The 26,443-nt window shown below is 39.4% G+C and overlaps 1 protein-coding gene across 11 annotated transcripts in view; it reads left to right on the forward strand.

Moving 5' to 3' along the window:
- MEIS2 (Meis homeobox 2) overlaps positions 1 to 26,443 on the forward strand; it is a 277,832-nt gene that overhangs the window by 48,776 nt on the left and 202,613 nt on the right. For 5 of the 11 annotated variants that reach the window (XM_044436094.1, XM_044436097.1, XM_044436100.1 and 2 more), the window contains exon 8: positions 11,010 to 11,111. The exons of the other annotated variants lie outside the window; for them this stretch is intronic. In XM_044436094.1, the coding sequence (XP_044292029.1) occupies positions 11,010 to 11,111 (102 nt within the window). The remainder of the gene's footprint in view (positions 1 to 11,009; positions 11,112 to 26,443) is intronic. 11 annotated transcript variants of the gene reach the window in all.

A 26,443-nucleotide genomic window follows, 5' to 3' on the forward strand; every position in this document is an offset into this window, starting at 1 on the left:
GTATATTGACTGGATTTGAGAAATATAGGTTAGGTTACACAGTACAAAATTTCATAGACATTTTCCCACAAATACAACTGCTGTTGCTATATTGTTACTTTTAAAAATAATGAGAGCTTAAATAATATCTTTGTAATATAGGCAACAAAAACCGGTCAATGCACATGGCAGTAGTGTGACTATTCTCACACCTGTCAAAAACACAACAGTCTTTCATGTGTGGATTTGGAGCTAGAAATCCATATTCCTTCTCTAATAATCTTTCTTGACTCCAGGTTTTTAGAACTGAGGATAAATGCCATTTTTATGCAGTACATTGTTTTCAACTCATCCCCTATGTTTGAAGAAGGCATATAAACATATGTTACAGGGTTGTAGATACTAAATTGCTAAGCTTGGCACCAAATTACCTGCTGGAACTAAAATGCAGTGCAGAACATGTGCTTAATTTAACAGTCCATAACCCTGTTTTTAGAACACTAAAATACCTACCCCAAGGAAAGCTAATAAAATGAAGGTCTTCAAAGTTCAGAGATTAAACCAATGAAACTACAGACATCGTCTAAAATGTGTGTGCTCATTGGTTCATATTAACCTGGGACTTAAGCTATATGAAATATGAAATGTAAAATCAGTGGTAATCTGGTAACCTTCCTATGGCGGGAAGCTGTAAAACATTCAAAAGAAAACTTACTGCATTCTACATATATGCTATGTCAACTTCCAAATTGCAAGCATCTTTTCTGAAAACATTTAGGTGAATAGTGAATAGCTGAAAACATTTTGTAATATGTAGATTAGGTTGAACAATTGAAACACACACACACACACATACATATTCTTTAGGTATCGTTTGATATGATCTGAGAGCCAGTGTGGTGTCAGGGTTAAGAGCGTGGAACTGGGACTCAGGTTATCTGGGTTCTAGTCCCCACCCAATCATGGAACCAGTTGGGTGACTTTGGGCCAGTCACTGACCCTCAGCCCAACCTACCTCACAGGGTTGTTGTTGAGGGGATAAGAATGAGAACAGAAGGAGATGTAAGCTGCTTTGAGTTCTTTAAAAAAGAAAAACTGTGGAATATAAATCAAATAAAGAATCTAGCCATTTTTCTTTCTTACCATACTTTAATCATACACAGTACTAACTTTAATTATACTTTAATCATACTAAAGTATGATTAAACAATAATAACAGAGAACCATAATGGTATGAAAAAATGCCTTTTGTGGAGTATGGAGCAGTACCAAACCATTTTTGCAAGCTCCCTTGACATGTATGGAAGTTGAGAAAGGGTATATTAGTCCTCACATCACTTCATACTTGGGAATTCCATTTAATTCACAGATCGTTAGTTACCTTACATTTTGTTGCCTTCTTATTGACAGAAACAGTTTTTGTGCAAATGCATTTATGTGCATTTAAACAAATTTGTACTTACATAAATTTGCAGTGCTCAAAATCCCCCCCCCCACAGCAAAGCTCCTTAAAATGTACATTTCAGTTTCACCTATGAGGAAAATGTGTACTTTTGGTCAGTTTTTCCTATTTTTCTCTGTCTAAATTTGCATGGAAAGTAAATTGCAAGTCCACATGACTCAGGCAGACCAGTCTGTTGAGGAATCCTTGGGTCAAATCCTTAGAAATTCAAACTCACTTGAATCTCTTGTGGGTTTCCCTGCCATCCTTATCCATATGTGATAGCTCTAAGATTTTCTTTCATTTATATAGAAATCTCAGTCAAAGTCAGAAGAGCATCAATACATGCTGGTCTAGTGTTACCATAACTCAGGCACAGTAATGTATAGCATGGCTGTTAAAGCATTACTCAAAAAATAAAATATTGCAATCTGGTTTTGAAGAAAAGCAAGCTATCATATATAACTGTGTTAAATTAGTAAATCTTTATATAGTGCTTTTTGGCTGGAAGGGAAAAACCTTTTAACAAAGGTTAAAGTTCATAATTAAACATAATAGATTTTACCTCTTCTGAGGTTAGAGCTTTCGTTATATATTGGGAGGTAAGAGACAGATGAAGAAAATGAGAAATGTTAAGATTAATTGCCCTCAGTTTTCTGTTTAATTATACTGCCTTCTAGTGACTTTACAGTTAGATTATTTGGAATAATAATCCAGATGAATAAACAGTAGAATTCTTATACTTACCCTGAATGGAAACTTGAGGGAGAAACCTTAATAAATGTGATGTTTACATAACAGTATTTGCAAAGGATTTTACTATTGTTTCTCTTGTTCTTGTCCGTACATTGTTTTGATAAGTGACTACTGATAGCAGAGTACTATAGACAGTATGTTGGACTTCCTTTCCCCTACCCACCCTACAGCAGGAAAATTGTTTATACATGTGAAGTGTTTATGTATCTTAAGGAGAACAATGCATTGTTAACACCAACTGCAAACATCATATGATACATATAGACAACAACAGCTGCTGGAAACATCAGTGTAGATTACTTTACAACCTAAGAAAGTCCGTTCTGAAAGTGGGAGAATGCTGCTGTTGGTCCTGTTCTAGAATATATTGGGATAGATTCAGCAGGAGCATCCTACAGATGGAAGGATCTTCATCAAGGGGAGGGCTTTGATACAGCAGAGCTTGCTTTTCCACTGACTGTGGGAGGTGGTGATTTCTGCCTTACCCTTCCTATCACATGAGTTTCCAAAAATCTCCTCCAGATGTTTGAGGGACCCTTGGGAATAGTGAAGGAGGTGGTGATGGGGAAATTGACAAAAGTCACCTCCCCTGCTTTCTGTCAGTGGAAGCAATTTAGTTCAACTCTACTATTGTGCTTCCATCAATGAAAGAAAGTTCTGGATCCAAACAAATGACTAAATTCACGTAGATAATTTGGCAGTATAGGAATTGGCCTTACACTGAACCAGACCTTGGGTCCATCTAGTCTAGTACTGTTGACAATGACTGACAGCAGCTGTTGAGAGTTTCAGGCAGGAGCTTTTCCAGCTCAACTGGGTGTTGGTGGGGATTGAACCTGGGACCTTATGCATTGCAAACCGTGCATCTGTCACTGAGCTGGGTAAATGAGATTTACTTTTCAGCAGTTATTCTAAAACATAACTAAAAAAAGTTCTGATTGGGAACTTACAGCTTCTGTCAATCAAGGAGTGAAAAACCAGTTTCTGTGAGATCACAATTAGCCCTTAGCATTTTGATATTCACAACTTATAAATGCCTTCTCTTTTTGCCATAGATTTTTTATTTCCATAGCACACTTGAGCTTCTATAAGCAGTGAATAGGGTACTATAGCATGGCCTTGATTATGTAATGTTGTTTTGTACCATATAGATTATATTTCATAGTGAGTTTTCTTTCTTTTTATATACGCTGGACAATACTGTTGCTTTAAAAGCACTGCAGTAGAACTAATCTTTGCAGAAGAAAGGGCTCTGTTATACAGCCTGCAATCCAAAAACAAAGAAAAAGTGTTCACTGGTATTGATTGTCTACTAGGAGTAACTCTTTAAAAGTAGAAAAATGTTTGTGATGCTTCTTATAAAATGCATCACGTCTATCACAGACATTCACAGGCAACTACTGACTGGCTCATAGTCAACAGGTATGGATTGTCCTTTTGTTTGTCATAGATGTTGTGATTACCATTTGCAAGCATTCATGTCACTTTTTACTTAAAAGATAATGTGGAAATCTATAACTTCTGAAAAGGCAGCCACAAATATTCCATTTTGAAAGAAGGAGCAGTCTTGAAGAAAACAGGTTATATTCTTTTTAACCTTAGTTCCACAATATGCCTGTGTGCTTCAGTACTGATTTCTCAGCTAGTTGGGTCCCAGGAGGCCTTATTGAGAGCTGCACTGCTCAGGGGGTTCCAGCTGTAGAACATGGGGGGGGGGGGATGTAGTTTGTATGAATTGTTCTTTACCTTGGTTTGGGTTCAGAATGGCAGCTGCACTCCGACTTTGTGTGTGACAGCACAAAGGACAGCAAAAGTGAAAAGCAAGTCAGCAAGTAGAGAGACAAAAGCAACGATCAGCTAATACAGCTCCACATGGCCTGACTAATTTATGAGAAAAAACTGTTCTGTTCATTGGATCAGCACTCTGAGGAGGCAGGTGGAATTGTAGGAAGTTTTCATTGACTCTCTTGAGCAACTAAGGAAGCCACTAGAGATTCTCCTCAGTTTGAACTTTATCAGGGTCTACGCTTAATCAATAAGGTATTGGAAAAAGAATTAATTACTAAAGCAGAATAAAACAGCTGCATTTTAAACTAAGGATCTATCAATTCAGTAATCTTCCAGTTACAGGCTAGGTGCCGTGAGGATCATTTTGACTTCATGTAATGAGGAACTGAGGGAGTTTCCTCATGAACAGGCTGGGAATTCACATTAGCCTATTTCAGCTATTTGTCATCAGTACAACTCATTTCTCCCCTTCTGAATTATAGTTTGTGTTTGATATACTGTCAAACCCACAGAATCCCCGTATTCATGGGACTGAAAGCATTAATGCGGAAATCATGATCACCATGAGAAAAAGTCTTAACCTTCCTGAGTCTCTTTATTCTAAAGCCTGTGGCCTGAGTGGTTTCATGCTGGACATACCTCTATTGTGCTCATTGTGAGGGTCAGGGACCTGCCTGTTGAAGAAGCAGTAATTTGAACACAGCCTGTAAATGTTTCATCTGTAATTTCCATAATGGTGAATTTCAAGGAGGGCTGAGAAGGGTTATGGGAGATGAATTAGGTTTTTAGTGAGCTCATTAGGAAGCCAAACAGAGTTTAGACAGCAAGGCGGTGAGTGTAGCTGTAATCAGTTCTGCTCGCTTTGTTCCCTGCCTTCGGGACATTTTTTCAAAAACTTCATGGCAGGGGATGATGAGAATATAGTGAGCAGAGGCTGCAATCTGATGGTTGACTTGTTGACTTGTAAACCTCTTAATTCATTTTTTGTTCAATTTAATCTTTTATTTTTTAAGGAAAATTAGTTGAATGTTAGTCCTCTTTGCACTATTCACCTTTTAAATTATGCTCATTTTGAAGAGCTTGTTATGCCTGAATAAACATGAAATGACTTGGCATTTTCCCATAAGAGGCACACCCATTTTAACACCACGTATTTACCATTCCTGGAAATGTCTCATTAACTTCTGAAAATCTGTGAGCATGATATTTTTGGGCTACTGTAACACACCTCTTGGCAGTCACAGAAGGCAGTTTGGTTAATGCCTCATAATATCCATTTTTATTCTCAACATGAAGAAAGGCTCTCTATAGAAAATTGATGCAGTTTGCTCAGCTAATTTTCATGCTCATTCCAATTAATTTAACATGACCCAGATTTTCTTCCTCGGGCTCATCCTGACTAATTAGTAAGGCAACACCTAGAACAAGTTCTGTTTAATAACATTGAGGAACACTAGTTGTGAGTGATTTTGATGCTAATAAAGATATTCACTGGTGGGACAGATATTTGATGTCAATTATGGTATGTAATTTAGAAGTCCCAATGTGCTACAGAGAGTATAGGAAGGCTAGCAAATCACTATCGGGAGATAATAGTGTTTTTAAGTCTTCCACAGCACCTAACTACCCTGTGGGACCAATTAGGGTGTGGGTTTCTTTTTATTTTTTTATTTTTTGGTACAACTAGTAGGATTGCCAACTAATTTTACAGTAATGAGTGGAGAAGTGCTCTTTAGGAGTTACAATATGTGAACCATCAAAAATAGGCCCAGGCCTAATATCTATTGAACTTTATCACATAAGGGAAAAGCAGTCATGGGGACAGAAAGAATTGCAGATTAAGTGAAGGAGATTAATTCCCCTCTTTCATTCAGGTATTGTCTTTTGTTTTTTACATGGAATCAGTTTTCGCAAGAAATAAAATGGGGTTGTGTTTTCTACAGGTAAAAGTCACCTCAACTCAGCTGAATGAACGTAATACTGATGTTCTTTATATTATAAAAATGATCTAATAAGCAGATCATTTGACACAGTATATCCAATATTGGGGTTGGACCCTCATAAATTACTTACCAACATCTTGTACCTCTTCTTGTTCTCATTAAAGTCAACAGGATTGATTCTCTACTGTGCAAACATACTACACATACATTTTTGCTGGTATTTTAGCTATCATTTGAACAAATTTAATAAAAGGGGAAATTGAATTCTATCATGACTGCTTATGAATATCAGGATCAGTAGCTGCCAATATATAACTATTCATTTTGTTTAAAAGCTTTAAAGAATCTATGTGTTACTTACAAAAGTGCTTTCCTGACACTATCATTAGGCATGCCTGTAGTATTCCTCTGTGGAACTTTGCCATATATATTGGATATGACTATATTAGCAAATCACTGGAGCACAAAGCCAAAATGGCATGGGCTTATTGAAAGTTTATGGTCAGGAAAGGTGATGTATTAATTATAGAAAAGGAGATAGGATTCATTAAGCCCAGAACCTCAGGGCTCAGTGCCATTTGGAGAAGCTTTGGGGGTTGCATTCCTCTGCTGGGGGAAGAGCTGGGGGGAAGTGGTGGGGCAAAATGCCAGGTTGCTTTCATTTGAGGCTCTTACTGCCGGTAACTGACATTTAGGAAAGGCATTTCAACTGTTACACATGGGGAGATAGGGACACACAAAAGTTGGGAAACTACCAAACACTTGTGCTTGGTGGTAAAGAGTGACCATTTGGGAAATCCTGTGCAGCTGGGGAACCCAAGTCTAAGTTTCTGCAGCCCTTCATTAAATCCTATGCCAAAGGTCAGTAGGAAAATGCTGCAGTACTGACTTGTTTTTCTCATGTCTGATTAACTAGGGTTAATATTGGCCACTGATTTTAATAGCAATTTTGCCACTGGATCAACTTGAGGATTATTCGGAATAAGTCCCCATGATTTCAGTGGTCTTACTTTCCAGTCAGTGTGCATAGGTTTTTTTTTAAATATTTCACTAACTTTTCCAACTAAAAGCTGTCCATAGTAAAATATTAAAAGCCTATCAAACAATAATAGTTACAACAGTACTGAATAGAACAATAGAGCAGCAGATAATACACATTGATCAATGCAGAGGAACAAAATAAGATCAGCAGCAACATACTTCTAGCAATTCAAAGTCCTGCCAGAACACGAACATCTTCAACCTTGCAAGAAATGTTGTCAGGACATGAGCCAAATGGACCTCCAGTGACAGAACATTCCAAAGCTGGAGAATAGTGACAGAAAAAAATATGCCCTGTATTCCCATGAAGCAAACCTCAGAGTCTGGCAGGACACATAACAGGTTCTCCCCTAATGACCTCAAGGAATGGTTTGTACTCTAGAGAATACAATATCTTAGAGACTTTCTGTGGTCAGGTAAACAGGAACAGTGCCATTTCCTTCAGTAAAACCAGGCATCATCAAATACCAATTATCTTCTAATAGCTTCATAATTTTCTAAATACAAATGAATGGGAACTAAGTATGTTTTCACCACCTGTCTACCTTTTGTAAAAGGTCCTCATGACTTTTATCTGCTACTGGAAGACTGGGGTAGTAATGAAAAAAAGAACAAATCTATAGGCTATGTTTATGATGTATTTGAATGATTCTGTGATTAGTCTCAGAGCACATTGCCTTAGAGCACTTAGTTAAAATGACCATTTTGAGTCTTCGAGTTAGATTATCTCTATTCTTGATTTGTGGAGTCAGAATGATGATCAGTTTTATGCAAGGAACTATGAGGAAATTCTTAAGGTACAGGGTGATTTAAAAAACTATTAAGGCACTGTTTAGGGTGGCTTCCTGTAACCCTTCTAACTTAGAGAATTCTGGGTATCCGAAGACTAGAGGAACATAGAGGCAAGGTTTGCCTCTGTGCTTCTCCCACCTGCAAAAGTCATGCAGAGCGGATTTCAGCCACCAGTGCCTTTTGACCCTGCGCCTGAGGCACTGTTGAGATTCCTTGTTTCATGGCTCCCCTCTCAGTTCCACTGTGCCAGTTCCAAAGTCTCATTTGTGACTTTGGAGCCACAACCTGTACAGAAAGAACTGTGCCAGCTATGAGGATGGAGGGTGGGTGTTCCCAGTTCTGACCTTAGAACACATTACCAGCGCTAGTGCTATGCTGTCCAGCAGTGCTTGGTGGCCATAGGATTGTTCTCTATGACTTTGATTATGCCATCATATTGACTGAAAGGACAATCTTAAGCTTGTCTGCCCAGAGGTAAATCCTACTGGAAATGGTAAATGGTTGCAGGATTACAGCTTAAAAGGACTAAGTCATTTATAGGAATTCATATAATATCTACAGTACATTGTGAATTGCCTAGGCATCAGCTATTGGATGGTACAGAGAACTGAATAATAATAATGACAGCATTAATAATAAGTACTAATATGGAATATTAATATTTAATAATAATTCTAAGCTACTGTATAGTTTAGAAATACACAAAAACATTTGAGTAATAAAATCAGGAAGAAGTCTTTTCTGATAAACTTTCAGTTATTTTCAAGACACTTTTAATATTTGGGTCTATATATTTGTGTCATTCTCATTACATCTGTTCAGTCTTAGATAATAAAAAATAACGCTTTGGTATGGTAAATTTTTGCAGAAACTGTTCCTTAAGAACTTGCATTTTTTCAGATATTTCTTTCAAATCCAGTAAGAGACAGTAACCGTGAATAATCTGGTAGTTTGAAAATGGAGTTGACTACTATGTAGGGATTTCTGGCTGGTATTAGAGCATGACAGTTCTTTTCTATTGGATCAGCATGGAAAAGGTGCAAAGTTCTTAATTTTTTACCTTCTCAAGAGTACATTCACTGACTGTATGATCATGAATTGGAATGACTCCCTTGCCAAGCATGATCATGAACTGGAAATTTGCTACATCTGCATATTTAGCTAAGAATGTTATTTGACTGGTGGAACTCAGAACTGAATCTATGAAACAGTTGCCAGGCTGGGGGGATATTTCTTCTAGAAACTGACGGAAAGATGCCTACACATTCAGCTTTATTTGCCTATTTGTTTAAATATATTAAGCTAAATTTGTACACTAGCCAATTCTACTATAATTCAGATAAATGACTAAGACTGCAAACTTCTGCATACTTGTCTGGGAGTAAAGCCTGTCAAGCCTACTTCTGAGTAGACTTTCCTAGGATCACATGTTTAGACTACAATCATGTACAGTGTACATTGTACACATTTCTCCAAGAGCAAGTTCAGCTGAACTCAGTGAGACTTATTTCTGAATAGGCATCCATAGGATCATTTTTTAACAAAATCTGTGAGTTTTTATCTTGTTTTTAAAAAATCTAAGTGTCTTCTGATTTATTTGCAAAAAGGCACAACAAATTTGAAAATTCCATCTATTCTGAAAAGAAGTTTAATTTTGTGCTTTGTTAGTCCTTTGTTAGTTCTCCAAGGACAGGAAGCTAAATAGTTGTGGGATGGCTCCCAGGAGAGCTTCTGTATGCACTGCAGCTCTGATTTCAGTTGACTTAAGCACACCTAATTCTGTTGTAGATTGTGACCTAATGCATGAAGGTAGCTTCATCAATTTTGGACACTGGGGATAGTAAAAGCAAGAAAAAGCCACTCAGGGAGTGCAACTATGAGCTATTGTGGAGACATACAAATGGAAATAACAAATAGATAAATAAGATATGGCTTCCTAAGTATTTGGAGCCAAAGTTGTTCGTAATGACCCTTTTTTCATAATATATTTTTAAATATTTTCTAGGTTTCCAGACCCTGAATCACAGATGTAGTTTATAAAAAGTTCTTCTTGCACCCCATTTAATTCTGACTGTGTGCTGCTCTCAACCATATAATTCAAAGCAGTGCCAAAACACCTACATGATTTTTGTTTTGTTTTGTTTTGTTTTTGTCTAGTACATTCACCAAGGGTCAAACCAGATGAGATAGTAGAAGTTCCATGATTGGGTTACTCTCCCTTTGGTTCAAAGCAGTGTGTGTATAAATGAATCAAATTGTGGCTGTGCTACTGAATGAAGGAATCCTTTCCCCTATTGTTGCAACATAAATACTGCAACATAAATTCTTCCTCATGGCTTGTTTTGCCCTTAGCAGGAAACATACGTAGTTGCGGGGTGGAGAATGGAGAGAAAGGGAAATTGTTTTGATCCAAAAGCAAAACAAAGCTCAGCATGGTTGGACAACTGTTCACCACTTTTCTAGCTTGGCTGTCAAGAACTAGGTAACTTCAGTAGAAAGATAAGTTACTTGTGAAGCACACTAAGACAATGTTTATGTTACTGTACTGAAACCTTATAATTTGTGTGTAGTAAAACATTTAACAAGATCTAATTAAGTTAAGAGGAGAAGGAGGGCCCTAGGAATGTCTCCAACTCTGCACATTTTGTCACCCTGTACTCATGTAGGGTGACGATCTAAAAGGAACTGCCTCCTCCATACGTGGAGGTTTGCCATGTCAGCCAGGACACTATTTTCCCAGGGCCCTGGCTCACACAAGGACCCTGCATGGACAAGCAGGAGTTCATTTTTGGATGATTCAGACATGATTAAAGGCAATGCAAAGACATGAGGAGAAAGGCAAGGGCTAGAGCAGACCTTCTTACATGTTGACTGTATGCTGGTTAAGAATGCCCAAATGGGGCTGTGGTTAAACATTCCAGTTCTTCCCCTCTTCAGCATTTGCTATCAAATGATTTTACATTTTAATTGATATCACTGTTTTACTCTGAGACTGTAACCAGGTTTAAAGTTATATATGTATGCAGTTGTTAGATGTGTCCAATATCGGTGTTTCCATACATGACAGATCATTCTCCATGTAACAACAGCTTAGATTCAGTAAAAATGGTTGCTGTCTTGTTTTCCATTGGCTTCAGAAGCTTGTGGATAGCAGTGTGCTTCCTAATCAGAACAATAAAAAATGTAACATTAAAAGGTTCAAGTTAAACCTGCAGAAACAAAATGTGTAAGTGTTCCAACTTAACCCTTCGCATTCTGGCATTTTCCAGACTGCCAGCCAAATGAACACTTTAGGAGGAGGTGTATAAATATGTCTGCAGCACCCAGAGAGTTAATCCACCCCATTGTGCATAGGTGTTGGAGCTCTTATGGTATGTAAGATCATACAAAATTCAGAGTTATTTTGTATTTTCCTTTAATATATACATTTTCCCAATAAGCATCTTCTGAAAACGTACTTCTTTTGTTGGCACTATTCAATATGCATTTCTAAGGGGCTGTAATGAAAGGGAACCAAGACCCAGGTGATACTACTCCACCCTTTCCAAATTCAGGGTAGGAGTTCTTCTCCCCAGTGTGCTGCAACTAGTCCCACTGTGCCTGTACAAACCTTCCCCAACTTGGTGTCACCCACATATTTCAGACTTTGAATAGTATCCAGTTGTGTCCCTGTGTTGGTACTAATTGTTGCACTAGGACAAACTGACATGCAACTAGCGCCTGCTAGACTGATAGGGAAAAAAGTGTTAATTTTCTGCAAAGTGGCTAATTTTGTCATTGCCCTATCAAGCGCCAGTTATAGTTGTGCACTTGTTGAATTCTAGCACAACATCATTAGCACTGGCTAGGACACAGTTTGATAAGGACATAAGATCCATCTAGTTCAGCACTCTGTTCATACAGTGACGAACCAGCCACCTGTAGGAACCCTGAAGTTGGACGTGAATGCAATAGCACATACCCTCCGATCCCCATCAGACCCAGCCAGCGTAGCCATTTATCTGAAATGTTAGGAGTTGTAGTCCCAAGCAAGTGGAGGGCACTAAGTCAGAGAGGCTGATCTATATTGTGAAAGACTTCCAACTGATTCAGTAGTAAAAGAATCGGAGCAGGCCAGTCTTTAGGAGTGGAGCCACTACTGATGGGCTAGAGTTCCAGGTCATTTTAGGAAAAAGGCAATACCACAGAATTATAATTAAATCTATATCTGAAATAAGCCACGTAGGCCTATTTAACCTTGAAGACAATGGAACAGGCTAGAAGTGCTACCCTTTCCCTAATGTTGTTTTCATATATACATATGTATAATTATGAATACATCTGGGTTTGGAACATACTTGTGTCACGACTTTTAATCAAACTGTGATTCACAACCCCACAGTGTCTTTTCAGTGAAACTGCTTACCACCATTTTTGGTTCAAGTGCTAGCATGGGGTACCTAGCTGACAAACCCCAAACATGCCCATGGGCCATGATATCTTCCCTGTCATGCAACAATTTCTGAGGTTATTATAACTGTTAGGAACATTCCCAACAGCTGCTAGCCAGGCCCACATACTTTTTGGAAGAAACAAGGCAGTACAGTGTGTTATCCCTGAGACAAGGTAAATGATGCATCTGCTTTAGCCAGGAACTGCAGGCTTGCCATTGAACATTGACTACTGAGCAATTCCTAGAGAATTTCTAGAATTTGATGGGGCAGAGTTGCCAGTATTAGGGGGACTAAGTTTGTGCATTCATACATTTTTGTATGTTGTAGATTGTATTCGTAAATGTATTTAACATTTGCTTACTTTAAACACAATTATTTATTTATTTATTTTAGACACTGTATAGAGCTTTTTATTTTAAGGATTCCAGGATATGACTTAGTATACTCTATTTATATATAACTGCCAGTTTTCAAACTTTTAATGTGCTTAAGTGGTGTTATTCCTCTAAAAAAAGATATTTAATACCTTGCTGCATTTTTCAACAGTAATGCATTATGACAGAATGCTTCATTTCATCACTAATAAGTTCAAGCCGTTCTACTTGAGTTTTGTATCACTTGCTTGTATTTACTGAGCTGTAGTTAGTTCTGTCATTCTTGTCTCAGTGACAGAAAATAATATGCTAAGCAAGAGTCCATGTTAACTGTTCTTAGCTATACTACTGCAATTTGAGTTTCTGCCCTGGTTGGTTAAAATTAATAAAGAGTTCTAGGTTTATTACAGGAATGCCTCATGGTGTTCTACCACCCTTGCAATGTAATACTGTGAAAGTATGGTTTCCTACATTTCGTAACATTAATTAAGGTCGCAGTCCTAACCAGATGATCATCAACCTCTGAACTTAGAGAATGCATTCAACTGGGCACTTCAGAGGGAGAGAGGGAAGGAAGTTGTAGAAGACAGTGGCTGCATTGTATGCTGGCTTATGCAGTCTCTTCCCCTCCTCTCCCCACAGAATGCCTCTGTGAGAGGCAACCAATATTCCTTCCATGCCAGCTCTGGGAGGGCCACAGAATGGATTCCAGCTTCAAGGTCAGGACCTCTGGCCAAGGATCTGGGATTCTGAAGTATCCATGGGCCCCTAGTTGCTGTCAAAGGGTCACAGGATCTCTCCTTCCAGAAACAATAATGCCTGGAAATACACTTTACAAAATATAATAAATCTAAGCACTCCTAAAGGGCAATGTATAGGTTCTTAGTTTCAAGCACTATCATTTCTTAAAAAATGACTCAAAGTGGTCTTGAGGTTTCTAATAAGAATGTTAATAGACCACTACTGATGCTGCTACATTAACTTACATTTGAGTTTGGGCCAATCACAGACTGTCAACTAACTTATCTCGCAGGGTGGTTATGAGGAGAAAAAATGGACTGCAGAATTATATAAGCCACCTTGGGTTCCTTGCAAGAGGAAAGAAGGTGGGCTATAAATAATAAAAGTAGTAGTAATAATATAAATGTTTCTTTACCGCGTGTTGAGCAATGCTTTCTGTTTGATCTTCCAGTGATATTAGATTATATTGCAAAACTTAATTCCATTTTTAAAAAGTTTTTAAAATCTGATTATTAATCATTAAATCAAACTCTTTTGTGCAGTCATAGAGATGTGATTAAAATAGTTCATTTATTGGAAAGACACATGTAGCACAGTTCTATATGGACAACAGCAGTTTTAAAGTGCCAAAGACCAATGAATTGCTGGAACAGTAAGCATGAATTTACGAGATACTGAGAAAGAACTGGCTCTGCTTGAGTATTGCACGTACATATGTAAACCTCTGTATTTGTTACTTAACCCCCTACTTAGCACCCTCCAGTGGTGCACACAAAGGAGTCCCAGCATGGTGCCTTCAGAGACCCAATTACATATATACACACACACAAACATGACATGCATACAACTTTCTAGCAGACTTCGTAAAAGTGAACCGAATACCCAAATTAGTTTCTGTTCAAAGCTGGTGTCTATATGCCACCTGTTCATATAACAAAATTATTGTAAGATCCTCAAGCCACTGCATTGTAGAAGATGATTGTTTAATATTCTGGTGTTCTATCAGCCTTCTTCTTCAAGTTCTTTGTGCATCAACCATATGGGCTCTGTGCTTATGTGGAGCCTTTTACTAGGAAGATACAATAGCTAAGAGCCTTTTGGTGAGAACCCCTCCCCCACTCTGACATTCATATAAAAGTAGGAAGTTCCTGACATTTCTCTCAGCTCTTCTTTGGCCGCCTTAGTTTTTTGGAAGTTTTTTCTCTCACACTCACTAGAGTTTTCTGAGCATTTTTTCCTACTCCCTCTTATTCTTGACAAACATAGTATCTTCTTTTTTATACCAGTTTCATACCAGTTTGCAGTCTCTTTTCCTGAACAAAACTACTCTCTTTCTAGCCTATCTACCAGAAAGGGAGGGGGGACAAAAAATAAAACAAAAAACCATTCCTTTTAATTTTCCACTGTATTAGACTCACCCTCTAATGGGATTCATTCATTCATTCATTCATTCATTCATTCATTCATTCATTCATTCAATGACCAGTTTCCCCACCGCCAGGCTTTATTAAGAAGGCCTGCAAGCATCAAGCTGAATTCCTACATGATGAGGTTTCGAATAATGATCTCTGTGCAGTTGACACCTGAGCATGCCTGAACTCTCTCACCTGTCCACTGCCACCTCTGTGACTTTGCAAAGGTCTGCATCTTCAGACATTGCCACTGCTCCATCAGTGGGTCCATCACTTCCTCCAATTCCAGGCAGATCCTTGAAACCCAAAAAGGCGAAAAAGTTGGCCAAACAAGCGAAAGAGGTGAAAGTGGCTGGTCAAAACCAACCAGTGCTGAACAAACTCTTAGTACCAGCTGTCTCAGAACTGAGTGCCCATGAAGACATCATATCAGCACCAAGGCTTGACTCCATCTCAGATATGCTACCTTCTCATCTCCCCTCAATGGCTATGGTATGAAGGGCACTGGTTATTCCATCACTAGTCCATCATCCACAAGAGCTTCTTAGGACCAACAATCAAAGGGATAGTTCTCATTTCCCCATGTTGGACTGGGACAGCTGCTTCCACAGCCCTACCAAGAATTCTTTGATCCTTGGGGCATTTTCTACCATGCCCCCACATATAATTCTTGGTTCAGGCTAACTACCAACCAGACATCTGTGGGGGATAGGAGGACTTTGTCAAGCTGCTACCGCCCTTTCACTACCTGCTGACTCTACTATGACCTGGGCCAACTTCTTCACTTCCGCAGTTTCATGAGCTCCCAGAGCTGGCCACCTCCATCTCTGTGTCACCACACCTGTCCAATTCTCCTGTCCTTGCACACTCAGTGCTGAGGACTATGAGTCCAGTGGCAAGACCTCACCACCAGTTGTACCCAACTATTCTTCAGAAGTGCCTGTGGATGTTGGGAATCCTGACTCAGCATTGGTGGATATGGGCCATTTTGTGGAGCACATACAGTGGATAGCCCATGCTTTTAGTATCATGATGCAGCTGCAACTGAGAGGGTGTCAGATCCAGTCTTCAATGCTATCCAGACTGAGGAAACAACACCAGTTGACATCCTCTTCTTGCCAACTCTCCTGTAGATGGTCCAGCAGTATTTATGATGGCCCCAGCGTTGAAACAAATGGAGAGGATGTATTGGGTGCAAGAGAAGGACATGAACTTCCTATTTCAACACCTGAAGCCAAACTCGGTCATCAAGTTGGCATAAACAAGATCAAATTGCCTGTACTCCACACCCTCCAAGAATAAGGGATACAGCCTGAAAGCTCTTGGGAGGCATATGTGTGCCTCTACAGCTCTAGGACTGAATGTGTTGAACTACCAAACAACCATGGTGAGGTATCAGTTGTTCTTGTGGGAAAAGCTGAGCACCCTCTGCCACTATCTACCTGAACAGCAGTGGGACTCACTCTTCCAGAGTGAGGCAGTATGCCTCTCCAGGATGCAAATTCGCACTGCCTGGCACCAGACAGACTGTGGAGCAAAGGTGATGATCAGTGTGGTGGCTCTAAGGAGGCACATCTGTCTTTGTTTGTCAGGTCTCTTGCAGGAGGGTCATTCCTGCATCGAGGACTTGCCCTTCAGTGTGAAGATGAATGAGGAGATGGACACCATATTTAAGGAGCAGATGAGAAAGATGGGCTTTTTCAGCATCCATTAGCTAGACCATGTAACTTGTTTGATTTGGATCTGGTATCAGTCTTCTTCCAGCCAGAATCCGATGGAGCATCGAGTCAGTCTGCATCATTGTTCCAAGGGTGGATAGAGGCTCTCCCCAGGTTCCAGCAGGGACATAGGCATTCTGAATGGGACTGAAATAGAAGGCATTGACTAAAGGACTGGACCCTTGTGCCCTCCCACACCTGCTTTTATTATTTCAAGGAATGTCTCTCTTCCTACTTGCCTGCTTGGTAGGCAGTTACTTTGAACACTTGGGTGCTGTTGATAATACAGAGAAATTACAGGATGGAATTTGACACCCTCTTGCTCATAAGTAATGCGCATGGAACTGTTGGAAATTGGTGAGACAGTTATACTTGTCATGCTTTCCAAGGAGAAGGTGACACTGACTCATCAGATGAGAACAGTGAAGACTGGGTGATGGGAGGTGTGGGAATTGAGGGAGTAGAGGAGGATGTTTCAAGGATCCCCCCCATTCTCAGACAGACCATGGAACAGGCAGGCCTTGGAAGAGAATGAAAGTGACAAAGGAAAAGTGGAAGATGAGCCCATGTCCTGCCTGGTCCCTGACCCCATGACACACCATTGGGATAGAAGACCAGTTAGTGGGCCCCTGTAGATCTTGAAGACTGACCCTTCTAAAGAGGGCCCTACCCAAAGGGATGGAGCTCAGCATTACTGAAAAAGGGATGTTTTGGATGTCGTTTCTAATGAACAGAGTAGTCTTTTAGATGTTGTAGCTTGTTAGCTGTGCTTTGACAATAAAGAGCAATTTTGTAAAGAGACTGTGGTTTTGGATGCTTGAAACAATAAGGGGAAACTCAGCTCCTAACAGCCTCCCCACCCCCTGCCTTAATAGAGGAAATCATTTTTTTCTTATCAAAGAGGGCAATTGAGCAGATCATCACTCCATCTGCTCACTGTGGGTTCTTCTCATGCTACCAAAGTGGGATGGAAGGCTTCGACAGATCCTGGACCTACAAGACCTTACCTATTTTATTTCACTTAAAAAGCTGTAGATGGTTATACTGCAGGGCATCCTACCTGTACTCCAACTGGCGACTGGTTTCCATCCATCAACCTCAAGGATGCCTATTTTCAAATCTTGATAGCACCATCCTACAGGCACGTTCTTCAGTTTGAGGACAAGAGGAAGATGTTCCAGTTTTCAGTTTTAGCCTTTGGACCTTCTAGCACCCCAGTGGCTTTTACAAAATGCATGTCTATGATGTGTGCTCACCTTCATTTAAAAGGGGTCCAGAGTTATGCATACCTGAATGACTGGCTCTTGGTGGTGCTTAAGGTATTGATACCACAGGTTTTTGTTGGGTTTATCTCTGAATTCCAAAAAGTCTCTTATTTCCCCCTCTCAATCTGTCCTCTTCACTGGAGCATGCATAGACTCCACTACAGCAGCTGTGTATGTCCCAGAACCCAGAGCAGCAGTGCTTATCAAGATGGCCTCCAAGCTCCACTGATGATGTGTGGCAAAATTTTTCCAGATTCAGCAGCTTCTCAGACTCACAGCAACAACTATCTTGGTAGTTTCCTTGGCCAAGCTCTGAATATGACCACTTCAGTTGTGGTTTGTGCATATATTCCACCCTGTGGTTGATCATCTGGAAGTGACTCTGGGGTTGCTTACCACAGTCTGTACCAGCCTCTCCTGGTGAACTTGATGTTCCAATCTATTCCTCAGTTCCAAAAAGTCATTTATGGTTGTGGCAGATGCATCCCTGTTCAGATGGGGAGTCCACTGTGGTTAGTTGCAATTGCAAGGAACATGGAGCACACCTAAGCTGGCAGACACATAAACTGTCTTGAGCTGCATGCAGTGAAGAAGGTTCTTACGGTGTTTCAGACTTTTTTTACCTGTACCTGGTATCGCCACAAACGATACCGCAGTGTTGTTCTCTATCAGCAAACAGGAATGCACCCAGTTGATGCTGTTAATGTGGTTAGCCATTCACATCTGGAACATCACTGGAAATGACAACTTCCTAGTAGATTTGTTGTACAGGAGGAGTCTCAACATCCACATATGGCAGATGCATTCAGAGACTCTGAGCAAGGTCTTCCAGTCTTGGAGGACTCCACCTATAGACATACTTGCTACTTGGGACAATGGAGTCTACAACAGCTTCTGATATCAAGTGGGAGAAGGCAGAGGCTCCCTGGGAAATGCTTTCCTGTTTTGTTGGATGGGGACTCTCCCTCCATTCCCCTTGATAGCAAGGGTATTAGTAAAGGTTCAGCAGGATGCCACAAAGGGCATCATGAGCACCCCCTGGTGGCCAAGACAACCTTTGTTTGCTCAGATCCTATGTATGTCAGCCAACAACTGCATTTGGCTTCCGTTGATACCAGACCTGATCTCTCAGGTTCCTCTTTGCAGGAAATTTTTTCCACCTGGATGTCAACATCCTTCATCAGACAGTGTGGAGGATCCATTAACAGTACATGCGCATTCACCTCTCCATGCTGATCTGAACAGCATTCTGTAGACAGCTTTGAAACCAGCAACCAGGAAGTTGCATGTTGCGAAGGGGAAGCCCTTCTATTTCTTCACTGACACTCAGAGCTTCAGTCCTTGCAGCTGCATAATCAAGGAGGTCCTCCTTTACCTGGTCATGCTGCTCTAGCACAGACTCAAAGCCTCATCCATCAGAGTTAATCTAATGATCATCTCTTCCTTCCATTGCAGGATCCAAGGCTCATTGGTTTTTTTGTACAAAATAGGTAGGTACTTTCTGAAAGGACTAAAGAACATTCTCCTGCCTACTAGGTTGCTAACCCTGACTTGGAGCTTATTGGCAGTCTTGAGGAAACCAAGCCCATGGCTATTATTGATCTTCCCGTGTTGTCATGGAAGGTAGCTTTTTTTTTTTGGCAGTGATCACATCCACTTGTCCCTCTGGTGAACTTTGCACCCTGTGGATATATCCTCCATAACTTGTCTTTCAGGACAAGGTGATCTTGTGTCTGGATCCTTTTATTCCGAAGGTCATTTCTTCTTTTCATTTAAACCAATTGCTTTTGCTGGCATTTTTTCTATCCCTGTCCAGCCTGGTGGAGTCTACACTGTATACCCTGAATGTAAGTAGAATGCTGGCATTTTACCGTTCCAGGATGGAATCTTTTCATTTGAGTCCCAAACCTTTTGTTTGTTATGGAGTCAAGGCTAAAGGGTAGCTAGCCCCTTTCACCACAAACACATTCATCCTGGGTGAAGTGGACAAATTCATTGGTCTACAAACTGTCAGTACTGTTACTTCTGGTATAGCCAAAATCATAGACAAGTTGAGTGGGATCCCTCTACCAGGTGGTGGTGACCTGCTCTACACCATTCACCTTCACAAAGCACTACGTTTGCACCAGAGCTGATTGCATTCAGGAACAGCAGTCCTCTAATCCATATTGCGGTGACAACACTGACACGCCATTTAGGAATGGGTAAGTTTGCTAGTCACCATATGTGTGATGCACAGAGACCATACAGAAGACAGGCAGATTGTTTAGCTGTAACTGTCATTTTTGAGTGGTCATCTGTACATTCACACAACCCACCCACCTACCACAGTGGGTGTTGTGAATGACCTAGCAATTTCTGTTCACATCTTCCTATCTTTTTCCTTGTACTGTACTGTACTGCTTTGCTGAATGTGAGGCTGGTATTTCCAAATTTCCCTTGGTTCTGGAAACCACCTGGCAGTCTCATTTGAAACTAAGAGAAATGGCAAAAAATGCCTCCCTCTTGAATGGATGCCAGATTGGGGAGGGGTTCCTGCCAAAATGCTCTTAGCTATTGAATCTTCCTGGTAGCAGGCTCCACACAGGTGAATACATAGATGACCACTTGAAGAACAAGTCACAGGTAATCAGCCTGCCTTTTTAGCTGTCAAAGGAATCTATTTCCTTTTCCATTTGTTAATTTCCATGAAACAGGTAAATAAAAGAATTTGTGTATCAGTGAATGTTAAAGAGTATTCCAGTACAAAATGTAGCTGTATAATAACCTCCTCCCCAAAAGAAGTAACTACTGGACATAGCAAAAATATAATTTTAAAATAAGCTTTAGCAGCATTGTACCACCAGCAATTAGCAGAAGGCAATCCCTTATTAAAGAGCTGTTGCTGTGTCCAATACACCTTTTTTCATTTTTGATGAATAGGATGGTGTTTAAGATCCATTCACATGGCAGGTAGGTGCCAAAGCATGATCTATTGATTAGTTATTTCTGGTAGTGTCCACAGCAGCTTCTCAAATTCCCAGATGGTTCAAAAAGGTTTGGGGTCCTTGTTCTAACTCAATATATGAAGACAGCAAAGAGTCCTATGTTACCAAAACAAAAACAAAAAAATTCTAAGGCTGAGAAGATCTAAAAAGGACTTTTGTAAGTGCCAAGGGATTTTTTTCCTTTAAAAAACAACAGCTGACCTTTATGCCATATGACAAATTGCTTTTGAAAGGCTCCTCAGTTTCAAAAGGTGTTTGCCATGAGGCATGAGCTGGTAGGGGGTGAGACATGCTGCTGTTTAAGAAACAGATGTCCAAAGCTTCTTTGGACATACTGAACTGTGTGCATGGCTTTTTGGATCATGGCCTAAGGAATCTAATGGGACATGGACTTTTATATGCAGTGGCCTAGAAACAGATGTGAAGAGAATTGGAGTGAAATATAGAATAAGAAACAAAATCACAATTAGCCGAAAAGTCAGGCAGAATTTTTCATTCATAGCTCTTTAGCAAGTGACCTTTAAGTAGAATAATTTAAATTATACAGAAAATTATCACTAGTTAATTTTTAAAATTATTGATGAAGAAACTGGTCTTCAAATGTTTATGGGCGTTTAACTACTTCCTTTTAACTCTTTACTATTTTTAATTGCATTTTCCCCATTTGCTCATCAAAATGAGTAAGCTATCTGCAAGATGGTGGCTACCTTGAATACATCATGCCACACCAGTTTAAATGCTCAGTGAATTTTTATGTTGAGATAGAAGAAGAACATGATTTATTGAGTACTTTAATTAGACAGCAATAGAAAATTAATAATGTGGCAATATTTTGGTGGCATGTCTAAACATATAACACATATTTCTGTTTATTGTCATGGGGATAATTGCTCAGGTGGGCAAAATACTTACTAAACTGAATTTAATATTCATAATTTCAGCCTAGGTAATAAAAAGATATAACTTTGGGCTAAAATATTGCATCAAAACAGAGTATGAAATAGCAAACTTGTTGAGTATTTTTTGAATCAGAATTTCAAATTAACAAAATATCATGATTAATATAACCCACAAGATTCATCGATGTCTGTTTAGCTGTTGTGTACTGCTTGTATTCTCATCACCTTGTTCAAGTGAAGGCTGTATGCTTGCCCTGTTGGATAAAACTACCATTAGAATCAATGGGAGTCACAGTTGAATAAGGAAAGCAAGCTTGGTGACGTGCATGCACTTCTAAAACACATCCCTTTAGATTTCATGAACAGTCTCAGAAACGAAGAACTTTAATTATAACTTTCAGTAGCATTCTGGCGGAGGCTTCATGACTTTTAGTATTTGATGACGACGGTTCTCTCTCTTTTGGTCTTTCCTTATTTCTCTTTCTTTGTGTTGTAGCAAGAGCGTTGATCATATGTCATATTCTTTGAATAACGTAAAGATAGCAGTCTTGTATTTGGGACTGAAAATTGTGACCTCTGCTCATATAAATGCCACACAGGAGGTGAACAGCACTAGGTAGTGCAGTGGAAGCTGGGTGTAGGGCATTTGTCCTGCTCTCCTCCTCACTAAAATCTGAGCATTTGCTGTCATTAAGGGTATTTGGGATTCAATAAAAAGGAAGCATTGAGTTGCCCAAAAATGCTCTCTTTTAGGGTATATTGTAAAGGACTTTAAATTATCTGCACTCTACTTACATATGTACTTACCAGAAATACAATTTCTTTATGCTTGGAATAATGTTTACTACAGAGACCAAGGAATTTGTGAAATCCTTTTAAAGAAATTAATTTTCCATTTCTCTCATTGTGATATTTTTCCCTGTGAGGCAGTAGGTTTAGCCCCTGTGGAATTTCTCTGTGTATTTGGGAGGGAAACATCTGAAGTTTAAAAAAAAATCAAAGATAGAATTTGAGATGAAACTAGAGTTTGTTCTCATAGTATGAAGGCTTATCACTTGTTATGGTATCCAACTGTACACATGGTAGAAATATACATGTAGGAAAATAATCTTGTGTGAAATGACCCCTCAGATACCTTTCAGCATTCATGCCTTATAAGCCGAGTCAGAAATGTCTTAATTGTTACTTAGTAATTGGGCACTGCAGCAATCAAATAAATGTGAATTCAACTCTTCCTGGTGTATTACTAAACTGTTGCTGATGATGGCTAGTTAACCAAAACGAATTAACAGAGGAGAAATGATTAAACTATACTATTAACTAACCTGCCAACGACAAGAAGAAAAATGGCACCACATTTACATATGTGTCCATCTGTCTGCTTTTACACTTTTTGTCTTCAGCCAGTGAGTGCAATGGTTTTAATCCAAGTAGCAATCTGATTTTCTCTCAACATATACTTCTTGCCTCCTGTTTATTGAAGGTGGGGGAGGGATTTTCTTGACAAAAGCTAGTTCTTAATAGCGCTTTAAAGAAATCTCATCTCTATGACCACATTAGTTATAATGTGAGTGGCAGAAAAATCTCCATGGATAATTCTGGGTTAGTTAGTAGATTGTTACCATCTCAATGTTGCTGAAATCCCTAATCTCGGGTCAGCATGAAGCTGCAGTGGTTACAATCCTGTTGCCTGATGCAGTATGAATGGAAGTGCTTTCTGTCAGAAACATGTGGTCTCTTCAGTACAGAGCCTGTGTAAATCCTGTGTAAATAGAGGGAGGCTAACAAAGGATGAGCCCCTGCAGCTCAGAGCATTTGGAGCCATTTGGGGGCTGAATTTGCTAAATGCTGCTTATACCGCCTGAAAAGTTGAAGAGAAAGGAGCTTAAATTCCCTTCTTTTTTTCCTTTCTACACATACCCTGGGGGAAGGGTGTTCAGGGCCAGAGAAACTTGAGGTAAGCCTATGAAGACTGTTTTTTTCAGTGCTCCTTTGAGTGTGAAAAAGGTGGCATGGGTCAGTGTCCCTTCTCTACTGTCAGGAGACCCACACAGTTAGTAAATGTTGCATGTAAACTAAACTGCTTCGTCCTTCTCTTTAGTCCATAGTATTGGGCTAAGAACTAGTCAGTAGAAAATGGAATAATTTTCTTTCAGGTTAATATATCTAGACAGTTTAACCCAGTAGGTTGGTAAGGTGGCTCAGTAATTAGCAGATTTTTTTGATGTTTCATAATGGAACTTTGAAAAAGGATAGTAGTTACCTTCAATAGCTACTAAGAAAATAAAACTTGACTGTCTGAAATTTTGCATTAATTCCTGTTAGCTTTCTGGTAGGAAAATACTTGGACAAATAAATATTTAGTTTTTCAACTGAGTTTGATTAGCCACAGATGTAGTTCATAGAGGTCCATAGGTAAACTAAAAAACAGAAATCTAATAGGTGCTGGAGACAATTTTTCCCCATTCAAGTAGTATAGACACATATTGAACAATTAGTTCTTCATCAGAGAACAGTCACAAAATATTTATTGTAGTGGCTTAGCTAGCAGGCTGCTGAGGGCACAATCCCTTGCATATTTAGACAGAGAAAAGTTCTGCAACACCAAGCATTCCCCAGCCAGTATGGCTGCCTTGAACATGCTGGGAGTTCTATTTGTAATGTTTTATTTATCTCTGTGCCGCCCAATAGCTGAAGTTGTCTGGGTAGTTTAAAACAGTTGCAGGACTTGTCTAAACATACATAGGGTTGCACTAACTTACTGATTCCTATAATGGCAATGTGGAACTGTATTCTAGCAGACCCATTATAAAGTTGATTATCCTGATGACCCTACAGTAGCCTTTTCTATGAGATGCCCCTTTACTACCGCATATGCCAGTTGCAATCTCATGTTATTACCAGAGTTTAAGCACACAGGTGTGGAGAGAGTCAGATGACATGACTGTGAACTGAAAATTCTTTAAGATGATACAGAGAAGTAATCTTATAGTTTATCTTTCTGCACCTTGTTTGTTTCTATTTCTGTGTTTTTAAAAAATAAAAGGTTTATGTCTTTTATAGTGAACCTTAAAATTCTACTTTCTTTTAAAATGACATACGGTTATTCCAGTTACTAGAACAGCTATTACTATAGGCCATTTGCTAATATTTGTGTAACAATCTAATTTTTAAAAAGCCCTAAACTCTAACTGGGGAATAGCTGGTGCCTTCTTTTTTGGTACCCACATAAGAAAATGATCTACAAATATATACACACAATTTTACAAAAGTGCAATAGTGCTGTTAATAGTCCATCAGTTCTTTGATACAATATTGTATATGCAGAAAGAACATGTGTAAACATTCACATTGTATGTTGCACTTTTGTGCAAACGTACACACTTTATAGCTTCTATTAGTTACAGACAAAAGCATATAAAGAGAAAATGAGTCTGAACTCATTAACTTTGTAAAATCTCAATAGAAGGTAGCATAGTTCAACTGTTTTGGTCTATAACTGCTTTTGATGTTCCTTGAGATCCTACTTAAAGGCAAGTAAGATTGAGGTCCGTGACTTTAAGAAAGGGAGCATGTTGTGAAAGGGCCTGTTTACCTGGCTATATACTGTTCATGGAAACAGTGAAGAACCAATTGGAGATGGTGCTGCCAGGAACAGCATTAAACACATCTGTTCTATTGTATCCAGAGGGAGTGGTATGCTCTACAGCGCACACTGGTTGAGGTCTAGGGGAACATTGACAGCATTGTGCCTTGTCACTGGGGGCAGGGGCATGCAGAGTGGAGAACACTAAAAGCAACATAGATGCAAACCCTCTGCAGGACTGGATACTCTATTCCCTGAATATCCCTGTGGTCTGTGGATTTTAAAAGCTAAACTTCAGTATATAAACGACTGCATGATTTTACCAGGAATTATCATTTATTCTCTCCCTCCCCCAACACACACAAACACACACACACTCTTCCTGTTTCTCTTTCTGAGAGTAATTTTGTATGTTAAGTTTTTTCCCAATATTTTTTTTTTACTAAGGAAGGGAAAATGGTTGTTTTTAGACCTGATTTCTTGTAAGAAATCTTGCATTAATATGCATTTATACATTTGTACTTACTTGATAGCTAGTGTGGTGTAGTGGTTACAAGTGCTGGTCCAGGATTCTGGCCTTTTGGATTCTTGCTGCTGCTCAGCATGAAGCCCACTGTGTGACTTCTGGGTCAGTCACAAACTCAGCCTAATCTACCTCACAGTGTTGTTGTTGGAGGATAAAACAGATAGAAGGAGAACCTTGTAAGTTGCTTTGGGTTCTTTGCAATAGGAAGAAAGGTGAAATACAGATGCAATGTAAAGATAACATTGTACCCAGTAGGAATTCAGTTAACTGGTTGGAGATGGCATAAATAGCTACATATCCCACAAGGCAGTGGAATATCAGGCATAATATTACTGTCATGCTTTTGGTATGTCTTAAAGCAGCAGGGCTGGCAAAAAACACTTTGGAATTGTTTGACTCAGACTGTCAGCAGCATAGATTTTATTTTGCTTCTCTGCAACTAGTTTTTAATGTTGTATGGAAAGTTCAAGTAGAGATGCTGGAGCTTATTGAAATAGGTATGTGCCCCTCTTTTTAAACAATATTTCTTGTACATTTTGATGGGGACGTGCTGGGAGTTGTAGGTCTTTTTCTCTCTAAACATGTGTAGGATTGTGCTCTTAGTATGTAATTTTCCCTCACTGAAATATATTGTCCTGAAGTGACTACAGAAAGAATTTTACACTAGAGCAGTCCTACTGGGTGTGCAAACTTTGGCCAAACTTTGCAAGGTGAACCTGAATTAAATATATAATCCCCTTTGATTAGTCTTTTGTCAAAATC

Source organism: Varanus komodoensis, unplaced genomic scaffold (genome assembly GCF_004798865.1).
Source record: "Varanus komodoensis strain SLA01 unplaced genomic scaffold, ASM479886v1 scaffold3, whole genome shotgun sequence".
Classification (NCBI taxonomy): Eukaryota; Metazoa; Chordata; class Lepidosauria; order Squamata; family Varanidae; genus Varanus; species Varanus komodoensis.